This window comes from Ornithorhynchus anatinus, chromosome 7, assembly GCF_004115215.2.
Source record: "Ornithorhynchus anatinus isolate Pmale09 chromosome 7, mOrnAna1.pri.v4, whole genome shotgun sequence".
In the NCBI taxonomy this organism is placed as follows: Eukaryota; Metazoa; Chordata; class Mammalia; order Monotremata; family Ornithorhynchidae; genus Ornithorhynchus; species Ornithorhynchus anatinus.
Genome location: NC_041734.1, coordinates 2,332,395 through 2,354,238, shown reverse-complemented (window position 1 = coordinate 2,354,238; position 21,844 = coordinate 2,332,395). Strand labels below are relative to the sequence as shown.

The window sequence follows — 21,844 nt, the reverse complement described above, 5'->3', positions numbered from 1 at the left end:
GGAGAGGCAACCTCAGGAGGATGGGGGTGGGAGAGGAGGGCCGAGAGATTCTTGCCGAGCTTCGTCGTTTGCTCTGTGGGCCGTCGGTTCCGCAACACAATTTCGGGGAAGAGAGAGTGACCCCTTGGGGGTCCTGATCCGGGTGGATTAGGGCAATGCCCCGGGATTTGGGGAATGGTGAGGAGGCTATCTTGGTATCTTGTCTATCTTGCCACTGCCTCTAGCCCACATGCTGCCTCTGGCCCGCAACACCCTCCCTCCTCATATCCTACAAACAATGACTCTCCCCGCCTTCAAAGTCATATCAAATGCCCATCTCCTCCAAGAGGCCTTCCCTAAACCCTCCTTTCCTATTCTCCCACGGCCTTCTGCATTGCCCTGACTTGCTCCCTTGATTCATCTCCCTCCCAGCCCCACCGCACTTGTGTCCATATCTGTCATTTTATTTATTTCTATTCATGTCTGTCATCCACTAGACTGTAAGCTTGTTGAGAACAAGGAATGTATCTGTTCTTTTGTTATACTATCCTCTCCCAAACTCTTAGTACAGTGCTCTGCACCCAGTAAGCACTCAATAAATACGACTGACTGACTAAATCTGGATAGCACAGTGAAGCCTAGGGGACAGAGCGCAGGCCTGGGAGTCAGTAGACCCAGGTTGTATCCCCGGCTCCTCCACTTGCCTGCTGTGTGACCTCAGGCAAGTCACTTCCCTTCTCTGAGCCACAGTTTCATCTGTCAAATGGGGATAAGATACTCGTACTCCCTCCCCGCCAACCGGGAAGCCGGTGTGGAAGAGGGACAGTGACTAATCCAACTGTACTGTATCTTGCCCAGCACTGAATAAATAGCACGACTATTATTATTATTAGTTATCACTGACTATTATCACTGGCTTACTAAATCAAGGGAACAGGTTTAAGCCAGGAAATTAGCATGACCTAGTGGATAGAACCTGGACCCAAGAGTCAGAAGGACCTAGGTTCTAAGCCTGGTTCCACCGCTTGACTGCTACATGACTTCGGGCAAGTCACTTCACTTCTTGGTGCCTCAGTTACCTCATCCGTACAATGGGGAATAAGAGCGTGAGCCCCATGTGGGAGAGGGATTGGCTCCAACCTGATTAGCTTGTATCTACCCCAGCGTTTACAGTAGTGCTTGACACATGGTAAGTGCGTAACAAAAATTATTATTATTATTATTATGCCATGTGCCAAGAAGAGGTATCAGGGTAGCAGAGCCAGATCCTGCACCCGAGCAGATTTTCGATCGCCGCTATGTCTCCCCAGCGTCAGATCTCTCTCAATCCATCATATTTATTGAGCGCTTGCTGTATGCAGAGCATTGTACTAAATGCTTGGGAGAGGACAATGGAACAATATTACTGACACGTTTCCTGCCTCTGCAAGCACTTCTAGGCCTACCCAAAGCCCAGAGGGTTCTGCAAGGAGGGGGTGGTCCCAGGGACCGGAACAAATGCAAAACAGGCTGGCAGCTCCTGCTCCAAGGGTCATCCAGAACTTGGGACTGCCGGGGAAAATACGGAAAGACAGCAAACCTCGGGCTTCCCCACACTTTCAATCAGTTGGGGCACCAGAGCCGCTCGACCCGCTCGACCCCACTGAGGGCGTGGTGGACCGACGTTGGGGGAACGGAAGAAGAATAAAAACCCAATCAAGTCGGATTCATCAGTATTGGGGAGGCTCGGGTCACTTAATCTTCCCGCAACTCCCTGGCCGCCGAGCGCTTTCAACGGGATGAAAGTGGCAAGTTGGGGGGGGGTCAGAGGTCGACTTGGCAAAGAACAAGGGGCCACATGAAAGGCTGGAATGTCAGGGAGCATTTGAGGAATGCCGGCCCCGCTGGGGTGAGCCGGCTGCCCCAACTGTAGAATTTGCCCCCCCACTACTCCCCTCCCCGCCAGCTTCCTTCCCCTCCGGCCCGCCCCCTCCCCTGGGTAGTTTAGACAGAGGTCTGTTTGCTGTCCTTCACAGGCCTCCTTGCCACAGGCCGTGTCTGTCAGCGGAGCCCAGTGTACGTGGCAGGGGTCTGTGTGTGGGTCTGGGAGAGGTTGGGGGCGTCCGAGCAGGGAGAGGGGGCTTCTGAGGGATGGGGAGAGGCCGCTGAAGGCCATATGGGCTTGGCGAACCTGACGTCTTTACCCTTTGGTCAATCCCATCCTTCGTACTGGCCCACAGTCAGCAGGTCGGTCGATCCATCGTATTTACCGAGTGCTTACTAAACTCGGTTTGGGTACAGAATGTGCCTGTTTACTGTTCGATTTTACTCTCCCAGGTGTTTAGTCCAGGGCTTTGCACACAGTAAGTGTGCGATAAGTGAGACTGAATGAATAAACACTGTGTGCAGAGCACTGTACTAAGTGCTTGGGAGAGGACAAGAGAACAATTAACGAACACATTCCCTAACCATAATGAGCTTACAGTCTAGAGGGGGAGACAGATTTTAATATGAATAAATTTGTCCTGCTCAGAATGAAACTCTCTCAGAGTCCTGACTGTCTTTCTAAGGGGGCTCCCCAGGCCCCTTTATTGAGCACTATACTATGTGCAGAGTATTTACTGAGCACTCTACTGTGTTCAGAGCACTGTACTAAGCGCTTGGGAAAGTACAATACAACAATAAACAGTGGCATTCCCTGCCCACAGTGAGCTCAGAGTCTAATAACTGTTTTCCTAGGGTGTCACTCCTATTCTTCTGCTCGGGAGCTTTGGGGTTTTTTTTTAGGTTTTGCTTTATGGTATTTATTAAGCACCTACTATGTGCCGGGAACCATACTAAGGGCTGGGGTAGACACAAGCTAATCAGGTGGGACACAGTCCAGGTCCCACATGGAGCTCAGAGTCTTAATTCTCATTTTGCAGGTGAGGTAACTGAGGCAGAGAGAAGTGAAGTGAGTGGCCTAAGGTCACACAGCAGACAAGTGGCGGAGCCGGGATTAGAACCCATGACCTTCTGACTCCCAGACCCATGTTCTATCCCCTACACATAGTAATAGTAGTGATAGTGGTAATGGTAACAATGATGGAATTTGTTAAACACTGTGTGCTGAGCACTGTTCTAAGCGCTGGGGGAGATTCAAGCTAATCGGGTTCGACACAGTCCCCAGCCCTCCTGGGGCTGCCGGTGGTCACCCCTCACCCAAACTGGCCCCTCTGGCGCCGCTCTCTCTACTGACCTTGCATCTGGTAGCTGTAGGGCGTCTGTCCAGGCTGGGGCGTGCTGAATCCGGACCCGTAGTTGAGGAAGCCTGCTTGGCCGGGTCCTTGCGGCTGGGACAGTCCACCTTCTGTCTTGATGCCTGCCCACAATGCACCTAAATCAGTTAGTGACAGCTTATGGCTCTGTCTGGGAACCCAAGGCTGGCAACAAATCAACCCCCTCAGCCCCCCGCATCTCTCCGCTCCCACCCCGGCAATGGTGGGTCCTTCCCCTCCTCCCCACCGCCCCCCAATTGACCATCCCACCATGTGGCTCCACCCCGCCCAAGGCAATTCCATTTGGGGTCCCGGAGGTGGTGAGACCTAGTGGGAATGAGGGGATGTGAGGTCACTGCCCACCCTGGGCCTCGGTTTCCTCCCCTGGAGAATGGAGCTGGGAATCCCCTCCTGGGCCAACCTTGGGGGGAGCAGGCAGGGGGCGAGGGGGATGTCCTGGAAAGCCCTCTCCACAAATTCAGCCGGAACTGGTCTGGGCAGGCCCCATGACAGAAGTGAAGGAACATCCCGAGATTTGGGGGCTCTGGGTCCCTCAGAAGAGAACTGATAGAGATTCCTCTGTTCCCCCCAAAACACAACCCAGTTATCTCAGAATTGACGAGATCGGGCCCCATATGGGACAGCGACTGTGTGACCTAATTATCTTTTTTCTATCACAGTGCTCCGTACAGTGCCTGGAACATAGTGAGTGCTTAGCAAATACCGTAATAATAACTTCTATTAGTATAAATAATAACCTGGGTATTTGATGAGCACTTTCTATGTGCCAAGCTCTGTGCTGAACACTATGATAATAATAACAGTGGTGCCATTTGATAAATTCTTACTATGTGCCAGGCACTGTGCTGAACACTAGAGTAATGGTAATCATAACAACAGTGATATTTAAGTGTTTACTTTGTGCCAGGCCCTGTACTAAGTGTTAGGGTAGTTACAATTTAATCACGTTGGACACAGTCCCTGTCCCTCATGGGGCTCGCAGTCTTCATCCCCATTTTACAGCTGAGGGAACTGAGGCCCAGGGAAGTGAAGTGACTCGCTCAAGGTCACTAGAACAGACAAGTGGCAGAGCCGGGATTGGAACGCAGTTCCTTTTGACTCTACCCACTAAGCCATGCTACTTCCAGGAGAGTAAATTCCAAACCATGTGACCGGACACGATCCCTGCCCCACTGGGGCTCACAGCCTAAGAAGGAGCGAGAGCAGGAAGCGTTTGTCGGATGAGGAAACCGAGGCCCAGAGAAGTGAAGCGAATTGCCCAAGTCAAATAGCGAGTGAGTGACGGGGTAGGGATTTGAACCCGGGACTCGTGACTCTCATGCCCCACTAGTTCCCTGCCCTCTGGGTTAGGTTCTGAGCTTGCCCAGCACTGAGACCACCACCGTCTCCCTACCCATCCCCGGCAATGTCGGCAGGCGCTTGGCACAAGGAGTGCCCGCTGACGTGGAAGTGACCCAGGGGGTCCAATCTTCAGGGAAAAGCTCGGCTGGCACCTGCCCCTCCACCTCCAGGAAGACACGGGGGCTTGGAAGGGGACTAGTTAGCTGTGGTATCTGTTTAGGGCTTACTACGTGACAGGCACTGTACTGAGCACTGGGGTGGATATAATCAAATCGAGTTGGACACAGTCCCTGTCCCACGTGGGGCTCACTGTGTCGATCCCCTTTTACAGAGAAGGTCACTGAGGCCCAGAAGGTCACGCAGCACACAAGTGGCGGTGAGGGAATTAGAACCCATGACCATCTGACTCCCAGGCCCGGGCTCTATCCATTACGCCAAGGACCTCTGTGGGTGGGAACTGGGCTCTGGTAGTTCCAGAGAGACAGATGTGGAAGGGCAGGAGGGCGGAATTAGCACATTTGACCCTTGGAATGCCACCGGCTTATCTGGGATCATGCAGGAGCAGCCTGTGGGAACTGGTGGCTTTGCCTAGAGGTTGTATTGCCCTCCCCCAAGCACTTAGTACAGTGCTCTGCACGCAATAAGCACTCAAGAAATACGATTGACTGAATGAATCTACTAGCAATGCCTTACGGGCAATGGAGACGCAGCAGTGGGTGAGCACCACCGGCCGTCGAGCCCACGGAAGGAGCGCAGACACCAAGACCCGGGCCCCAAATCCCGCCCCTCGCTCCCACCCCCACGTCCCCGGAAGACGACCCCTACTCACCATAGGGGGGGATCCCGTAGGACTGTCCCGGCTGTGGGTAAGGGGTGTAGGCGGTGGCTTGTTGCACCCCTGGGGTAAACTGCGTTTGCCCATATGCAGCCATAGTTTGTGAGGAAGGGTTAGGGAGAATATGTGGGTATGATCTGCTATTTGTCAGAAATGACAGAAAATAGAAAGCCCGTGCATTAGATGGAAACATGCAAAGGTATCTGGGCCGCGGCTACCCGAATTACAATCCGAACACGGGGCCAATACTTCGAAAATGATTAATAAGGGCGTCTTCCAAGAGCTGCTCTGGACTGCCCTCCCCCTCCCTACGCACACCCTCCCCACACTTTTCCCTTCCCTCCGACGCCCAGGCTTTGGTCTACACTGGGAGCTGGCACCTGGGCCCGATTAGGATTTGAAACGAGCGAGAAGTCGGCCTAGTACAATTACGTAGGTCTTTAAGAGAAATGACATCTTACTTGGACGGGTAGATGTGTGGTGGGGAGAAATGGTGGGATTGCCTTGGGGTGAAGCCGCTGCTCCCAATGGCTAGAGAGAGAGGGTGAAGCACACATGTACAAACACACCGACCGAACTTGTGTCAAACCAACACACACATAATAACCATGGCCCCAAAACCACCGAAAGCTGGAAGGGCCCCTGAGATTTCACCTGAGCCAAAGGAAAAGATGCTTCAGAAATGATCAGGAAACACAGGAAATGACTGGGGGAAAAAGGTGTCCTTCAAAGCCCCCGTTCTTCCTTACTCCACTCCGGGAAGCCTTCCCTGATTAATTTTTCCTCCTCCTTAGTACATACTCACACCCAACTACCACCCCAGCCCTTCTGTGTCAAACTGCACACATGCACTCACACCACTCTGTAGCTCTTCCTCTAGACTGTAAGCTTGGTGAGGGCAGGGAATGTGTCTATTATGTTGCACTCTCCCAAATGCTTAGTAAAGTGCTCTGCACAGAGTAGGCACTCAGTAAGTATGATGGACTGGCTGACTGACTTCCGCTTGCAATGCCTTCCAACCGACTTTATAAAAGACTTACTCGACTTACATTTTTCCCTTCTCTTCTTCTGGCTGTAAATTCTTTGTGGCTTGGCCTGGTGGAAAGAGCCCAGGCCTGGGAGTCAGGAGCCTGGGATTCTAGTCCTGGTTCGGCCACCCACCCGCTGGGTGGCCCAGGGCCAGTCACTTACCCTCTCTGTGCCTCTGTTTCCTCTTCAGTAAAATGGGGATTATATCCTTGTTCTCACTTGCCCTCCAAATGGGAGTCCCACACGGAGAAGGGATTGTGTCCGATCGGACTGAATGGCATCTGCCCTGGCTCCTTTCTCTGTTTGTCCAACCTGCATTTCCTACCCTTACTGAGTATTATGGAATATGGAAGTCTTGAGGGCCTCCCCCAGAGGATCATGAGCCATGGCTGCCCTCCGCCCCCTCACCCACTCCCCGTTTCCAAGAGCTAGCTGAAGGCCAGCACAGAGAAAGGAAGGACAGGACGGATGGAGCTCATGACAGACAGTCCCCCCGACCGCCCACCTCCCTCATCCCTGAGGCAAAGCAAGGATCAACCGGGAGAACTGGGAAAATATGCCGACTTCTTACCTGGTCCTGAGAAATTGTCTAAAGACCCGTCTGCCGCTGGTGTAGTTACCTCGCTGTTGCTCATCGGTTCTGTTTTAACTGGAACGAGAAGAACTCTGTGTGACAGGTTCTCTCTCTCTCTCACACACACAAACTCTTCAACAAGTAGGGATCTGACATGCACAACTTCTCCTGCATACACACACGCACCACCTACAAAAATGGCAATCAAGTCTTTGAAACTATCACACTCACACTCCTTGAATGCTATTTTGAGGGCATTTCTCTTATTTATTGTGTTTTTGCGTAAGCAAAATAAAGCCTGCCCCTGAGGAAAAAAGCCTATGCGACAACCCTTGAAAAATAGTAACTGTGGTATTTGGTAAGCGCTTACTTTGTGCCAAGCACTGTAGTAAGCGTGGGGTTAGATATGGGATAATTAGGTCACTCATGGAGTCAAGGTAAGAGGAAGAACAGGGATTGAATCCCTACTCTCAGGTGAGGGAACTGAAGCACAGAGATGTGAAGTCAAGTGACCAAGGTCACACAGCAGACAAGTGGAGGAGCCATGATTAGAACCCAGGTCCTCTGATTTCCAGGCTCTTACTCTTTCCACTAGGCCACAGTGCTACTCTAAAATGACACTAAATGATACTAAAATATAGACTGAGTTCCTAATCCATTTCACGGCCTTACTTGTGAAAAAAAAAAAAAGACTTCCCACCTTAATTTTACTCCAGCGACCAATTAAAAAAATCTAGATATTTTATGGAGGAGTCAGAGGTGGAGAAGGGGAGAGTCAGGGAGGTGGTGTATGGTCTGTGCTGGGTTACTGGGGGACAGTCAGGGATGGAATGGGGAGACTCAGGGTGTCAGATGGTTCATGCTGGATCCCTGATGGTCCACAGGAGAACCAGCACATGCTTTCTTCGAGATCCCGCCGCCACTGGTGGAAACAGAGCCCGGGGCCAGACAGTCTGACCCGATACTGGTGCTGCTAGTGTTAATCTCCTCATGATTAATAATAATAAACTGTGGCATCTGTTAAGCGCTTAGCACTGTACTAAGCACCGAGGTGGATACAAGCAAATCAGGTTGGACACAGTCCTTGTCCTACTTGGGGCTAACAGTCTCAATCCCCATTTTACTGTCGAGGTGACTGAGGAACAGAGAAGTGAAGTGACTTGCCCAAGGCCACACAGCAGACAAGTGGGGGAACCAGGATTAGAATCCATTACCTTCTGACTCCCAGGCCTGTGGTCTGTCCACTATGCCATGCTGCTTCTCTACAACCAATCACCCAGTTGAATTTTGGCCCCTCAATCCCCCACCTCCAGCACCCCCTTTCCTGTTCAAATCACCGTTTCTTGTTTCCTTTGCCCTCACAGTCCGGGGTCCGAGCTCCTGTGCTCAATCCTGTTGGGAAATCCTCCTCAAAGCTGAAAGCCCATCTCCTCCAAGAGGCCTTCCTTGATTAAGCCCCCTTTTCCTCTTCTTCCACTCCCTTCTGCGTCGCCCTGACTTGCTCCCTCATTCTTCCCCTCTCCCAGCCCACCAGCACTGATGTCCATATCTGACATTGATTTATTTCTATTCATAACTGTCTTCCCCTCTAGACTGTATGCTCGTTGTGGGCAGGGAATGTGTCTGCTATACTGCTCTATTGGACTCTCCCAAGAGCTTAATCAGGTGCTCTGCACATGGTAAGTGATCAATAAATACCACTGGCTGACTGCCCAGGTCAGAGGCTGAGCAGAGACTCTGGACGCACAGTTCGATTCCAGGACCCTCGAGGGGATGGGGTAAAGGAGAGGGGAGACCCTGGAGAATGTTCTCCACAGAGAGGGTCAGCCTGTAGACTGCATAAATAATAATGTTGGTATTTGTTAAGCACTTACTATGTGCAGAGCACTGTTCTAAGTGCTGGGGTAGATACAGGGTAATCAGGTTGTCCCACGTGAGGCTCACAGTCTTAATCCCCATTTTACAGATGAGGGAACTGAGGCACAGAGAAATTAAGTAACTTGCCCACAGTCACACAGCTGACAAGTGGCAAAGCCGGGATTCGAACCCATGACCTTTGACTCCCAAGCCCGGGCTCTTTCCACTAAGCCACGCTGCTTCTCTTCTTTGCCAACGTTCAGCGTCTTTACCTTCCCCATTGAAACCCTCTTTTCCCCAGCTCTCTCTCCCTTCTGCGTCACCTACGTGCTTGGACCTGTGACTTTTGGACATTTGATACTCACCCTACTCCCAACCCCACAGCACTTGTCTTTGAATTCTTTATTATACATTGAATAATACATTGAAGACTATATATAATATATACATTGAAGAATTTGAATTCTTTATTATACATTTTTTATTATACATTTTTCATTCATATTAATGTCCGCCTCCACCCTCTAAACTGTAAGCTCGTTGTGGGCGGGGAATGTGTCTGACGACTCTGTTAGAGGGTATTCTCCCAAGTTCAGCATACAGTAAATACCATAGATGATGATGATGATGATGATGTGAAAATGAGCTGCTCCCAACTCATGGCCTCAGACTTGTCTGAGGTCACACAAGTCAATAATAATAATAACAATAATAATTGTGATATTTTATTAAGCACTTACTATGTGCCAGGCATTATTATTTTATAATAATAATAATTATTGTGGTATTTAAGTGCTTACTGTGTGCCAAGCACTGTGGTAAATAGAAGATAATCAGGTTGTCCCACATGGGGCTCATACTTTTAATCCCCATTTTACAGATGAGGTCACTGAGGCACAGAGAAGTTAAGTGAATTGCCCAAGGTCACAGAGCAGACAAATAGTAGAGTCAGGATTAGAACCTTTGTCCTCTGATTCCCAAGCCCATGCTCGTTCCACTAAGCCACGCTGCTTCTCCAGGGTGGATGCAAGGTAATCGGGTTGGAAACAGTCCCTGTCCCACATAAGGCTTGCAGTCTTAACCTCCATTTTCCAGAGGAGGGAACTGAGGCCCAGAGAAGTGAAGTGACTTGCCCAGGCCCACACAGCAGACGTGGCGGAGCTGGGATTAGAATTTAGGTCCTTCTGGCTCCCAGGCCTGTGCTCTATCCACTAGGCAACACTGCTTCTCAACCTACTGTTTTATCTGCCGCCAGACCAACGCTGGACCCCGACCTCCCTGTAGCCCCAAATCCTATTTCGCTGCCCTAAAGGCTGTAGACTCATAGAAACGCAAAGAGACCTACAGTCACGTCCGGCAAAGGCCGAGACCTGAAAGTGAAGAGGCCACTCTGCTGTACATGGCCATTTCTCCCTCCAAAATGGTGGCTCTCCGGCCCACGAGCTCTTCATCCCATCTTCTCCTCCTCAAAGTCCTCATCGCCCCTGCAATCCCTGCTCCCTCAATGAAGCGAGAGGTCGTCACCCCGACCTAAAAATAACAGCCATCACACACAATTCACCCACCACCTGCTTTCAGTGACCTGGGAGTATGGCCTAATTTAGGTTTTATCTGCCGCCTCCTTTAATGGAGCTTTTGGCTCGGGAAATTTGGTCTCTGACATGGGCAGAGAGGCAGGTCTGTTGGAAACTCGGTGGAAGCCGATCTCCTCACCTAGTTTCTGCTCTGTTAGGATGAAGAAAACTAACATTTGGACAGCGCAAGGAGGTTTGGGTTGATTTGTATTTTTGTTTGGTTTATTATTATTTTTTTTTTTTGGATCCGCTGGGCTGCCTTGGAATTCTGAGGCACTCTGGTGGAAAGGTAAACAGGAAATGTAAAATGCGGCATTTGGAGGTATCAGCAAACCTTCAAAACTGCCCCTTCTGCACTGATACAACAGTTCATAACAATAGGAGCCTTATGAGAAGCAGTACGGCTTAGTGGATAGAGCACAGACCTGGAAATCAGGAGGTCATGGGTTTTAATCCCAGCTCCGCCACTTGTCTGCTGTGTGACTTTGCCTAAGTCACTTTACTTCTCTGGGCCTCAGTCATCTCATCTCTAAGATGGGAATCAAGACTGTGACCCCCATGTGGGTCAGGGACAGGGTCCAACCTGATTAGCTTTCATCTACCCCAGCACTGAGTACTGTACCTGTCATATTGTAAGTGCTTAACAAGTACCGTTAAAAAAAAGTACATAAACACTTCAGTACAGTGCATCATATCCAGTGGGAGATCAATAAATACCATCATGGCTCTCTATTACTTCACTGTACCAGAAACTCCTGATTAATGTCAATAAGGATCCAGACCAATCAGTCTTAGTGTGCATCTTGAATTTATCATTTCCCATAATTAAGAAAAATATGTAACCGAAATTAGATTAACCTCTCATCTTTTATATACGCAGCGTTCACATCTAAAGTTCATTTCAAAATGCAGAAAATTCAGCCACTCCATTCAAGATCCTATCTGGACTCTAATCTTGGAAATCTGAGATTCTGACTCAGAATTACCATCCAAATTACCATTAGACCTAGATTCCAGGCCTAATCCAGATCAACCCCAGAGAAGCAGATGAAGACTTCAGGGGCACATCTGGTTTGACTTCCCGCTAATAAAAAAAAAAAAACCCAATTGATCTCGGTTAAGAAAGATGTAAGTGTTCTCTTGAAGTTTCGCTCAACGTTTGCGGGGAAACAATGGAGGAAATTCAGGCTTACGCTTCCCATTCATTCTCTCCCCTTTTCCCCCTTTTCCCATTCTCGACTTCTCTCCCTATTTCCCCCTTTCTCTCGGAAAAACAACCAACTCAAATAGCAACAGATGGCCTGGTAGTTTCTGGCCCCTTGGGCCTTTGCTCGGAAAACACAAAGTCTGATTCATTGCACGGGCAAGAGGACTTTAAAGGTAAAGGACAAATAAATCAGAAGAAGCTTTGGCATCTCCCTGTCAGCGTAATTCCCTCCTCTCCACATCCAAGGGAGAAAGAGTGAGAGAGGAGAGAAATGGGAAGAGAGAGGAGGAAAGGAGAGAAAGTGTGGACGGAGGAGGAGGAGGAGAGACAGCCAGGATAACAGGGGAAGGGAAGCAGCAGGGTCTAGCGGAAATAGCTCGGGTCTGGGAATCAGAAGGACCTCGGTTCTAATCCTGGTTCCACCCCATGTTTGCTGTGTGATCTTGGGCAAGTCCCTTCACTTCCCTGGGCCTCAGTTCCCTCATCTGTAACATGGGGATGAAGACAGGGACTGCCCAACTTGATTACCTTGTATCTACCCCAGAGCAGAGGACCGTGCTTAGCACATAGTAAGCGCTTAACAAATACCAGTTATTTTTAATTATTAGGGAGAGAGGAGGAGAAAGAGGGGAGGAAGGGAGAGATGAGAAAGAGAGATGGACAGGAAAAGCAGAGAGGAGGAGAAGAGGTAGAGAGGAGAGAGGAAGCAGAAAGTGGGAAAGGATATTTATTGAGAGCTTGTGTGTGCAAAGCACTGTTCTAAACACTTGGGAGAGTGAAATAGAACGATTTAACAGACACAGTCCCGGACCACAATAAGGTTACGGTCTACAGGAGAGAGGGAGAGAAAGGAGGAGAGAGACAAGGAAGAGAAAGGGAGAAAGAGGGGGAGGGAGGAGAGGCAGAGAGGAGAAAGACCCATAAATAGTCTAGATTTCCAATTCCACTTGATTGAATTCCTGCTGGCCACTAGATTTTACGGAGAAGATAAAACTATGTCCCTCAAGCTTCTATCTTGAGATGTTGGTTTCTCCAAGGCTCATTCTTTCAATCATATTATTGAGCACTTACTGTGTGCAGAGCACTGTACTCCCTGCTTGGGGGAGGACAATATAACAACAAACAGGCACACTCCCTGCCCACAATGAGCTCAAAGTCTAGAGGGGGAGACAGACATTAATATAAATAAGTAAATAAATTACAGATATATACACATGCTGGGGGGATGGGAGGGAGGATGAATGAAGGAGCAAGTAATTGCCGCACAGAAGGGAGTGGGAGAAAAGGAGAAGGGGGTTTAGTCAGGGAAGACTTCTTGGAGGAGATGTGTTTTCAATAAAGCTTTGAAGGAGGAGAGAGCAATTATCGGTCTGATATGAAGAGGCAATAAATCGACACATTCCCTGCCCACAGTGAGTTTAAGTAATTAGGTGGAACTGTCCTTTGTTTACTGAAAAGGCTTTTCCTCACTACGGTCCAAGCTTCTTCCTCAAGAGCAGCAGCAGAAACAGTAACAGCGATACTATTTATTGAGCACTTTTTAGAGTGTGGGCCTGGGAGTCAGAGGATCTAAGTTCTAGCCCCGGCTCTGTCACTTGTCGGCTGTTTGACTTTGGACAAGCCACTTCAATTCTCTGTGCCTCAATTCTCACAACTGTGAAATGGGGATTAAGACCGTGAACCCCATGTGGGACAGGGACTGTTTCCAACCTGATCTGCTTGTATTCATCCCAGCGCTTAATACAGTGCCTGGCACATAGTAACACTTAATAAATATCACAATCATTATTTCTGGATGCAGTGCATTATATTAGGGGGTTGAGATGTACAAACACACCTTAGAACACTGCCTGCCACATAGTAAGTGCTTTTTTATGGTATTTGTTAAGCACTTACAATGTGACAAGCATTGAGAAGTGGTATTACCTGGTGGAAAGAGCACAGGCCTGGGAGTCAGAGGACCTAAATTGTAAGTCCAGCTCATCCACCTGCCTGCTGTGTGACCTTGGGCAAGTTGCTTCACTTCTCTGATGCTTAATTACCCCATCTGTAAAATGGGGATTAAATTCCTGTTCTTTCTTCCTCTAAGTCTGTAAATCCCAAATGGGACAGAGGCCAGGTCTGACCAGATCATCTTTTATCTGGGCAAGTCCTTCATTTCTCTGTGTCTCAGTTACCTCCTCTGAAAAATGGGGATTTTTAAATGATAATTTTTATGCCCTTATTATGTGCCAGGTACTGTCCTAAGATCTGAGATAGATACAAAGTAATCAGGTTGGATAGAGTCCATGTCTGACAAGGAGCTCACAGTCATTATCCCTATTAAAAAGGTGGGATAACTGAGGCAAGGAGAAATGAAGAGCCCAAGGTCACACTGCAGACAAGCGACGAAGCCGGGACCAGAACCCACATCCTTCTAACTCCCAGGCCCGGGTTCTATCCACAAGAACATGCGGCTCAGACTTTGAGTCCTATGTGGGAGAGGAACTGTGTCCAACCTAAGACTGTATCTATCCCAGCGCTTAGTTCAGTGCCTGGCACACAGTAAGGGCTTAACAAGTACCATTAAAAAAAATCTACCCCAGCGCTTAGTAGAGTGCTTGTTACACGTAAACGCATGCCAAATACCATGATTATTCTTATTACTATTATTATTATAATCACCATCCTTATAAAAGAGGGACAGACTGAGGTCCCCAGAAGCCTTCGAGAAACAGGACATGATCTCGACTGTCGCAGAATCGATCCATCATCAATTCAACTGACTGAGTGCTCCCGAGTGCAGAACACTGCATTAATCACTGCGTCAATACCCTCACAGGCGGAATTGCTGCCCTCAGGGAGTTTCTGTTCAAACAGAAACACTCAGATCACATCTGTTCGCTGTATCTTTTCCTCTTTTTCTTTTCTCCCACTCCCTTATGCATCATCCTGACTTGCTCCCTTTATTCACCCAACATTCAGCCCTACAGCACTGGTGTCCTTATCTGTAATTTATTTATTTCTATTCATGTCTGTCTTCCCTGCTAGTCTGTAAGCTCCTTGTGAGCAGGGAATGTGTCTATTATATTGTTCTCTCCCAAATGCTTAGCACCGTGCTCTGCACATAGTAAGCGCTCAATAAATACAATGATTTGATCGATACATTGAGGGAATGCACTTCCCCAGGGACAACCATTCATCTGGGACCCTGAGAGCTGGTTCTAATAATAACCTTGTACCTAACCTAGCGCTCAGTACAGTGCTTGACACACAGTAAGCACTTAACAAATACCATTAAAATAACAATAACAGTATTGGTTAAGTGCTTACGATGTGCCCAGCACTCTACTAAGCCCTGGGTAGAGACAAGATAATCAGGTCTCACATGGGCCTTCCAGTGTAAGTAGGAAGGAGAACAGGGACTGAATCACCAATTTGGAGATGAGGAAACTGAGGCCTACAGAAATGAAGTGACTTGCCAAGGTCACCTTGCAGACAACTGGCAGAGCTAGGATGGATTAGAAGCCAGGTTCTCTGACTCCCAGGCCTGGGAGTCGGCACTCAGTACAGTACTCTGCACATAGTAGGCGTTCAATGAATACCATCGACTGACTGATTGAGAACATGGCAAGGTCCAATGCCCGAGTTCGCTTCCCTGGGAGCTTGCCAGCAACGAGGAGAGGAGCCGGCAGCCAATCGTGCCAAGCACTGTTCTGAGAGTTGGGGTAGATTCAAGTCAATCACAATCGAGACAGTCCAAAAAGGACTCCCCAGTCCACAAACATCCGGTTGGCGGTGGTATAGCTCCAGCGGCTTTCAGCTACATTGACAGAACACAATGAAAGCCAGTCAGAGATACCCTTCGGGGATAGGGAAACTCAAGTCACGTCAGCACGGGGCCAAGACCCCAACCGCTTAACGAACTTGGGGGTGGGCGGTGAGGAGATTGGATCAGAATCCAACTTTCTATCCACCGAAGCGAATCACCTCCAGAAGGACCAATCTGGGCCTACTCTCCCCCCACCCCGTTGACATTCTTTGGCCAAGATATCCTCCCCTTTTGGGAAGCTCCACTAGGAGAGACTTCGCTCTTGAGATCTGACATCACTTATAGAAGCAGCATGGCCTAAGTGGCAAGAGGTTGTGGGTTCTAATCCTGGCTCCGCCACTTGGCTGTTTTGACCTTGGGCAAGTCACTTTTCTGTGCCTCAGTTACCTCAACTGTAAAATGGAGATTGAGACTGTGAGCCCCACGTGAGACAACCTGATAACCTTGTATCTATCCCAATGTTTAGAACAGTGGTTGGCACATAGTAAGTGCTTACAAACACTATAATTATTATTATTCATAGGAAGCTCAGTCGTCAAAGTCAATCATAATTATTGAGCGCTTACTGTGTGCAGAGCATTGCATTAAGCGCTTGGGAAAGTACAACAGAATAATAAACACATTCCCTGCCCACATTGAGCTTACAGTCTAGAGGGGGAGACAGACATTAACAGAAAGAAAGAAATGAAAGATGTGGACATTAAGTGCTGTGGGGCTGGGAGGGGGGTGAATAAAGGGACCGAGTCAGGGTGACGCAGAAGGGAGTGGGAGAAGAGGAAAGGAGGGCTTAGTCAGGGAAGGCCTCTTGGAGGAGATGTTCCTTCAGTAAGACTTTGAACTGCAGTATGTCCTGGTGGAAAGAGCTCAGGACCAGAGTCAGGACACCGGGCTCTGCCACTGGCCTGCTGTGTGACCTTGGACAAGTCACTTAACCTTTCAGGGCCTTAGTTTCCTCCTCTGTGAAATGGGGATTAAATACCTGTTCTCTCTTTCTAGACTCTGAGTCCAGGGAGGAACAGGGTCTAGTCTAGTCTGTGGGCAGGGAACGTTTCTACCAAGTCTGTTATACTGTAGTCTCCCAAGTGCTCAGTACAGTACTCTGGACACAGTAAGTGCTCATTAAATATGATTATGTCCTAACCGATTATCTTGTATCTATCCCAAAGTTTGGTACGGTGCTTGGTTCATAGTAAGCACTTCAACGGAGTAACAGCATGGCTCAGTGGAACAGCCCGGGCTTGGGAGTCGGAGGTCATGGGTTCTAATCCCGGCTCCGTTGCTTGTCAGCTGTGTGACTGTAGGCAAGTCACTTAACTTCTCTGTGCCTCAGTTACCTCATCTGTAAAATGGGGATTAAGACTGTGAGCCTCACGAGGGAAAACCTGATTACCCTGTATATACCCCAGAGCTTAGAACAGTGCTCTGCACATAGTAAGCACTTAGCAAATACCAACATTTTTATTATTATTACAACTGTTATTAATGTTATTAGAATCAATCCATAGCACTTAGTGAGAGCTTATTGGGTGCAGAGCACTATGCTGAGGGCTTGGGAGAGTCTGCCAGAATTTGGAGAAGAGGACTTTCCTCATAGAGGGGAGACAGATGCTAAAAAAGATGACAGAGAGGAGAAAGAAGGAAAAGAAGACCTCTGTGTGAGACAGTGCTTTGGGATACAAGGCCTAGTGGATAAATTGGGACCTGGGAGTCAGGAGGACTTGAGTTCTAATCCCGGCTCTGCCAACCGCTTGCTGTGCTGTGTGACCTTAGGCCTGTCACCTAAGTTCTCTGTGCTGCAGCCTCCTCAACTGTAAAACAGGGATTAAATACCTGTCACACCATGAGAGTGTGATTCCAAACTGGGCTGGTAGTGCTTTGTCCAAAGACTGCATTTCGGCAGAGGTGGGGAAAGAGTTTAGCAGGCTTCATTCCTTCCCTTTTACCCATTAATGTCACCAAGACCTGTTATGAAGCCAAGCTGGTTTTTCAATTCGGCTTTCCCTAAGACTGGATGAATGGATCGATCTGAAGACCTAACTTGCTATATTATACTTTCCCCCAAGTGCTTAGTACAATACTCTATACACAGTAAGCACTCAATAAATACCATTGATTGACTGTGCTGCCTTTTTTTTCCTTCCCTCTCTGTGAGTACAAGGGCTTGAATGATGCTACCTGGCCACCTCAAACAAAGCCACAGCATTTGGTCCTATTAGAACTGAACACCCAGTCTGCAGAGGTGAAAGGAGTCATTCGATCAATCTATCAGTGGCCTTTAGGGAGCACTTATTGCATAATAATAATTGTGGCATTTGTTAAGCGCTTACTATGTGTCAGGCACTGTAATAAGCACTGAGATAGATCCAAGCAAATCGGATGGACACAATCGCTGTGGAGCTCACAGTCTCAATCCCCATCTTAGAGATGAGGTAACTGAGGCATAGAGAAGTGAAGTCATTTCCCAAAGTCACCCAGCAGACAAGTGGTGGAGCAGGGATTAGAACCCATGACCTTCTGACTCCCAGGCCCATGTTCTATCCCTGTGCAGAGCACTGTACTAAAAACACTTGGGAGTATACCACAGAATTTGCAGACATGTTCCTCCCAAAACAAATTTACAGTCTAGAGGCATACGGTCACCTGAGGTAACATGGCAAAAAAGAAAAAGTCAGAAAAAGAGACAAAGGGAGAAAGACTGGGGTCGATCAAACAATGGTATGTACTGAGTGCTCACCTTGTACAGAGCACTGTACTAAACGCTTGGGAGAGCACAGTATAACAATCGGCAGATCCATTTCCTGCCCAGATTGAGCTCGTGGTCTGTAAATTGCCAAACAGAAACTCCTTTCTGATGGGTTTAAGGCACTGCGTCATCTCATCCCCTTCTACCTTACCTCGCTGATTTCCTATTACAGTCCAGCTGGCTCACTTCGCTCCTCTTACATCAACCTTCTCACTATATCTCAATTTTGTCTCTCTCGCCGCTAACCCCTCTCTCATGTCCAGCCTCTGGCCTACCCCTTCAAATCTGGCAGATGGCCACTCTCCCCACCTTCACAGCGCTCCAAAAAATCCCATCTCCTCCAAGAAGCCTTCCCCGACTAAGTCCTCATTTCCCCTACTCCCTCTCTCTTCTGTGTCGCCCTAATTTAGATTTGTACCCTTTATTCACCCCATCTCACAGCCCCTATGTACTTCTTCATTTCTTTTAGAGTCTCATCTTTCCCTCTAAACTGTATGCTCCTTATGGGCACTGAATAATAACAATAATAATAATAATGATGATGATGGTATTTGTTAAGCATTTACTATGTGCCAAGCACTGGGGTAGATACAAAGTAATCAGGTTGTCCCATGTGGGGCTCAGACTCTTCACCCCTATTTTACAGATGAGGTAACTGAGGCATAGAGAAGTTAAGTGTCTTGTCCAAAGTTATACAGCTGGCAAGTGGAGGAGTAGGGATTAGAACCCATGACCTCTAACTGAACATGTCTACTAACGCTTAGTACCTCTCCCAAGCTCTTAGGAAAGGGCTCTGCACACGGTAAGAGTTCAACAAACACTACTGACTGATTTAAGGAGAGGTGGAGAGGAAAGGAGAGGGAGAGAGGACAGATGGAAGGGAGGGGGGAAAATTGAGAGGAGGGAAAAGTAGGGGAGAGAGGAAGAGGAAGAGGAAAGGAAGAATGGGAGAATGTTGGCAGGAGAGGGAAGACCTGGGAAGAGAGGGAAGATGGAGCAAGGAAGAAATTTTGAGGTTTCATCTGACACTGCACCAAATGCATTTTAATTCTATGTTTTCTTCCCTCTTTATTTAGATTCGATTGATCAAATGTGTGTACTTATTCTGGGCCAGAACAATTCTAACAGATAGGGAGTTTCACCTATTTGTCATGAGCCTAGATTGTACGGCACATTACGGACGGGAACGTGATTAATTTTTTTAATGGTACTTGTTAGGAGTCTACTATGTGCCAGGCTCTGTGTTAAGTGCTGGGGTAGATACAAGCTAATCAGGTTGGACACACGTGGGGCTCACAGTCTTAATCTCCATTTTACAGATGAGGTCACATTGAAGCACAGAGAAGTGACTTGCCCAAGGTCACACAGCAGACAAGTGGCCAATTCTGCCAGGTTGTACTCTCCCATGCACTTAATACAGTGCTCTGCACTTAGTAAATCCTCAACAAATACCACTGATGGTGTAAATTTGGTTTCACTCCAGATTACACTGACGGCTGATCTCCCGGATAAAATTCCTTCGTAAGCAAATCTCCCACTCTGAATAGAGAGCAGATTATTTATGAACACAACGGGGGCATTTCGGAGACCAACTGATTTTACTGAACACCGGGTGTGAGATTCAAATGGAAGGGAGGGGTCTGGGGGTGGGTAGGTGCGATGCCAGACTTTTTGTATGCCGAATTGTGAAACGCTCTCATTTTCATACAGCCAGAGACATGAGTTCCTTTCACTCTCTCAGCTAATGGTAGTTATCGAGCCCTTACCGTGTGCAGAGTACTGTACTAATCACGTGGGAGAGTCCTCTAACTCCTTAGGGTTAGAGAAGCAGCGTGGCTTAGTGGATAAAGCCCGGGTTAGGAGTCAGAAGGACCTCGGTTCTAATCCTGGCTCTGCTATTTGTCTGTTGTGAGATCTGGGGCAAATCACTTCACTTTTCTGTGCCTCAGTGACCTCACCTGTAAAATGGGGATTAAGGCTGCAAGCCCCATGTGGGACAAGGACTGTCTCCAACTTGATTAGTTTTTATCTACCCCAGCGCTCAGTACAGTGCCTGGCACACAGTAAATGCTTAACCAGAACCACAGTTATTAATATTATTAACAGAGTTGGTAGATGTGCTCCCAGCCCACAAGCAGCTTCCAGTCTACATGGGGACTTTCATTCATTCATTCTTTCATTCAATTGTATTTATTGAGCACTTACTGTGTACAAAGCACTGTACTACGTGCTTGAGAGAGTAAAATACGAGAACAGACACATTCCCTGCCAGCAAAGAGCTCTCAGTCTAGAGGGGCTCTACTCATTTCCCGGCACCTCCTCCTCCTCAGACACGCCTGTCGGCTGATGTTTAGCATTTCCGGGTTGTGGTGCCTGCGATAGCTCATAGTTGATATCGGGCCCAGAGAGGAGGTCGAGACGGAGAAAGTGACTTCCCGGAACAAATGAATTGGCATTCCATGAGGGAAAATAGGGTAGGGCAGAGGCCTGGAATGCCCTCCCACTTCAAATCCGGCAGAAAATGACTCTCCCCCGCTTCAAATCCTTTTTGAAGGCACATCTCCTCCAAGAGGCCTTCCCTAAGCCCTCCTTTCCTCTCCTCCTACTCCCTTCTGCATCGCCTGACTTGCTCCCTTTCTTCATCCCCCCTCCCAGCCCCAAGACACTTATGTCTATATCTGTCACTTTTCTTTTTATCCATGTCTGTCTCCCCCTCCAGACTGTAAGCTCGTTATGGGCAGGGAATGGGTCTATTATATTGTTCTACTGTACTTTCCCAACTGCTTAATTCAATGCTCTGCACACAGTTTGCACTCAATAAATACAGAATGACTTAGTGGACGGCGTCGAGGTGCCAATGTTAAGGCAACAGGCCCGAAGGTGGGTATGGGGGTGGGTGGGGGAGATCAGGCACCCCCCCATGAGGTCACCCCTCCCTGCGGACAGGTTGGGGGGGCTGACCTGCCCTTCCACTCTCTCCCCATCCACAGCCGGCTAGATCTGCCCAGGGCGGCCCCTCTTCCCTCAAGGCACTCTCTCAGGTGGAACAAAAGCTGCTTCCCCCTGAGCTCCACTAATCTGTCAGGCAGATCCGGACTCAGTCCCTCATGTCCCAGCAACTGGACTTTTTGAGAGTTCTGAGCCATTCTCAGACCGTCTTATTGTATTGTCATCTGAGCTCCCGGGACATCCAACAGCAGCTTACTTGCTGCCTTACGATCGACAGGGATGATGAAAATGCTTGCCATCCATAAAAGCAACTGTGGCCTTGCAAAAAGCCCATGGGGATGGAGAGTCAGGAGACCTGGGTTTCAATCCCGGCTCCGCCAGTCGCCCGCTGGGTGGCCTTCGGCAAGTTGCTTCACTCCTTCGCTTTCCCAACTGGAAAATGGGGATTCGATACCTCTTCTCTCTCTCTCTCAGGCTGGGTACTTCATGTGGACAGGGACTGTGTCCAGCGTGATTATCTTGTATCTACCCCAGCAGTGCACGGCAACAGAAACAGCTTAATACCACAATTATTGTCATTAAAATAAAAGTTGTTTCCGTCTACTTGCAATACAAGAAAAAACAGCGGGATGGGGAGAAAATCCAGACAAAGTGAGTATACAAAACCCGCCTGTGTATGTCGCTAACT

The 21,844-nt window shown here is 48.5% G+C and overlaps 1 protein-coding gene across 1 annotated transcript in view; it reads right to left on the bottom strand.

The window, feature by feature from the left end:
• EYA1 (EYA transcriptional coactivator and phosphatase 1) overlaps positions 1 to 21,844 on the bottom strand; it is a 97,906-nt gene that overhangs the window by 32,915 nt on the left and 43,147 nt on the right. Inside the window, exons 5-8 of the mRNA XM_029068283.2 lie at positions 7,013 to 7,090; positions 5,874 to 5,943; positions 5,407 to 5,552; positions 3,197 to 3,319 (exon numbers count right to left, since the gene is read on the bottom strand). Of these exons, the coding sequence (XP_028924116.1) occupies positions 3,197 to 3,319; positions 5,407 to 5,552; positions 5,874 to 5,943; positions 7,013 to 7,090 (417 nt within the window). The remainder of the gene's footprint in view (positions 1 to 3,196; positions 3,320 to 5,406; positions 5,553 to 5,873; positions 5,944 to 7,012; positions 7,091 to 21,844) is intronic.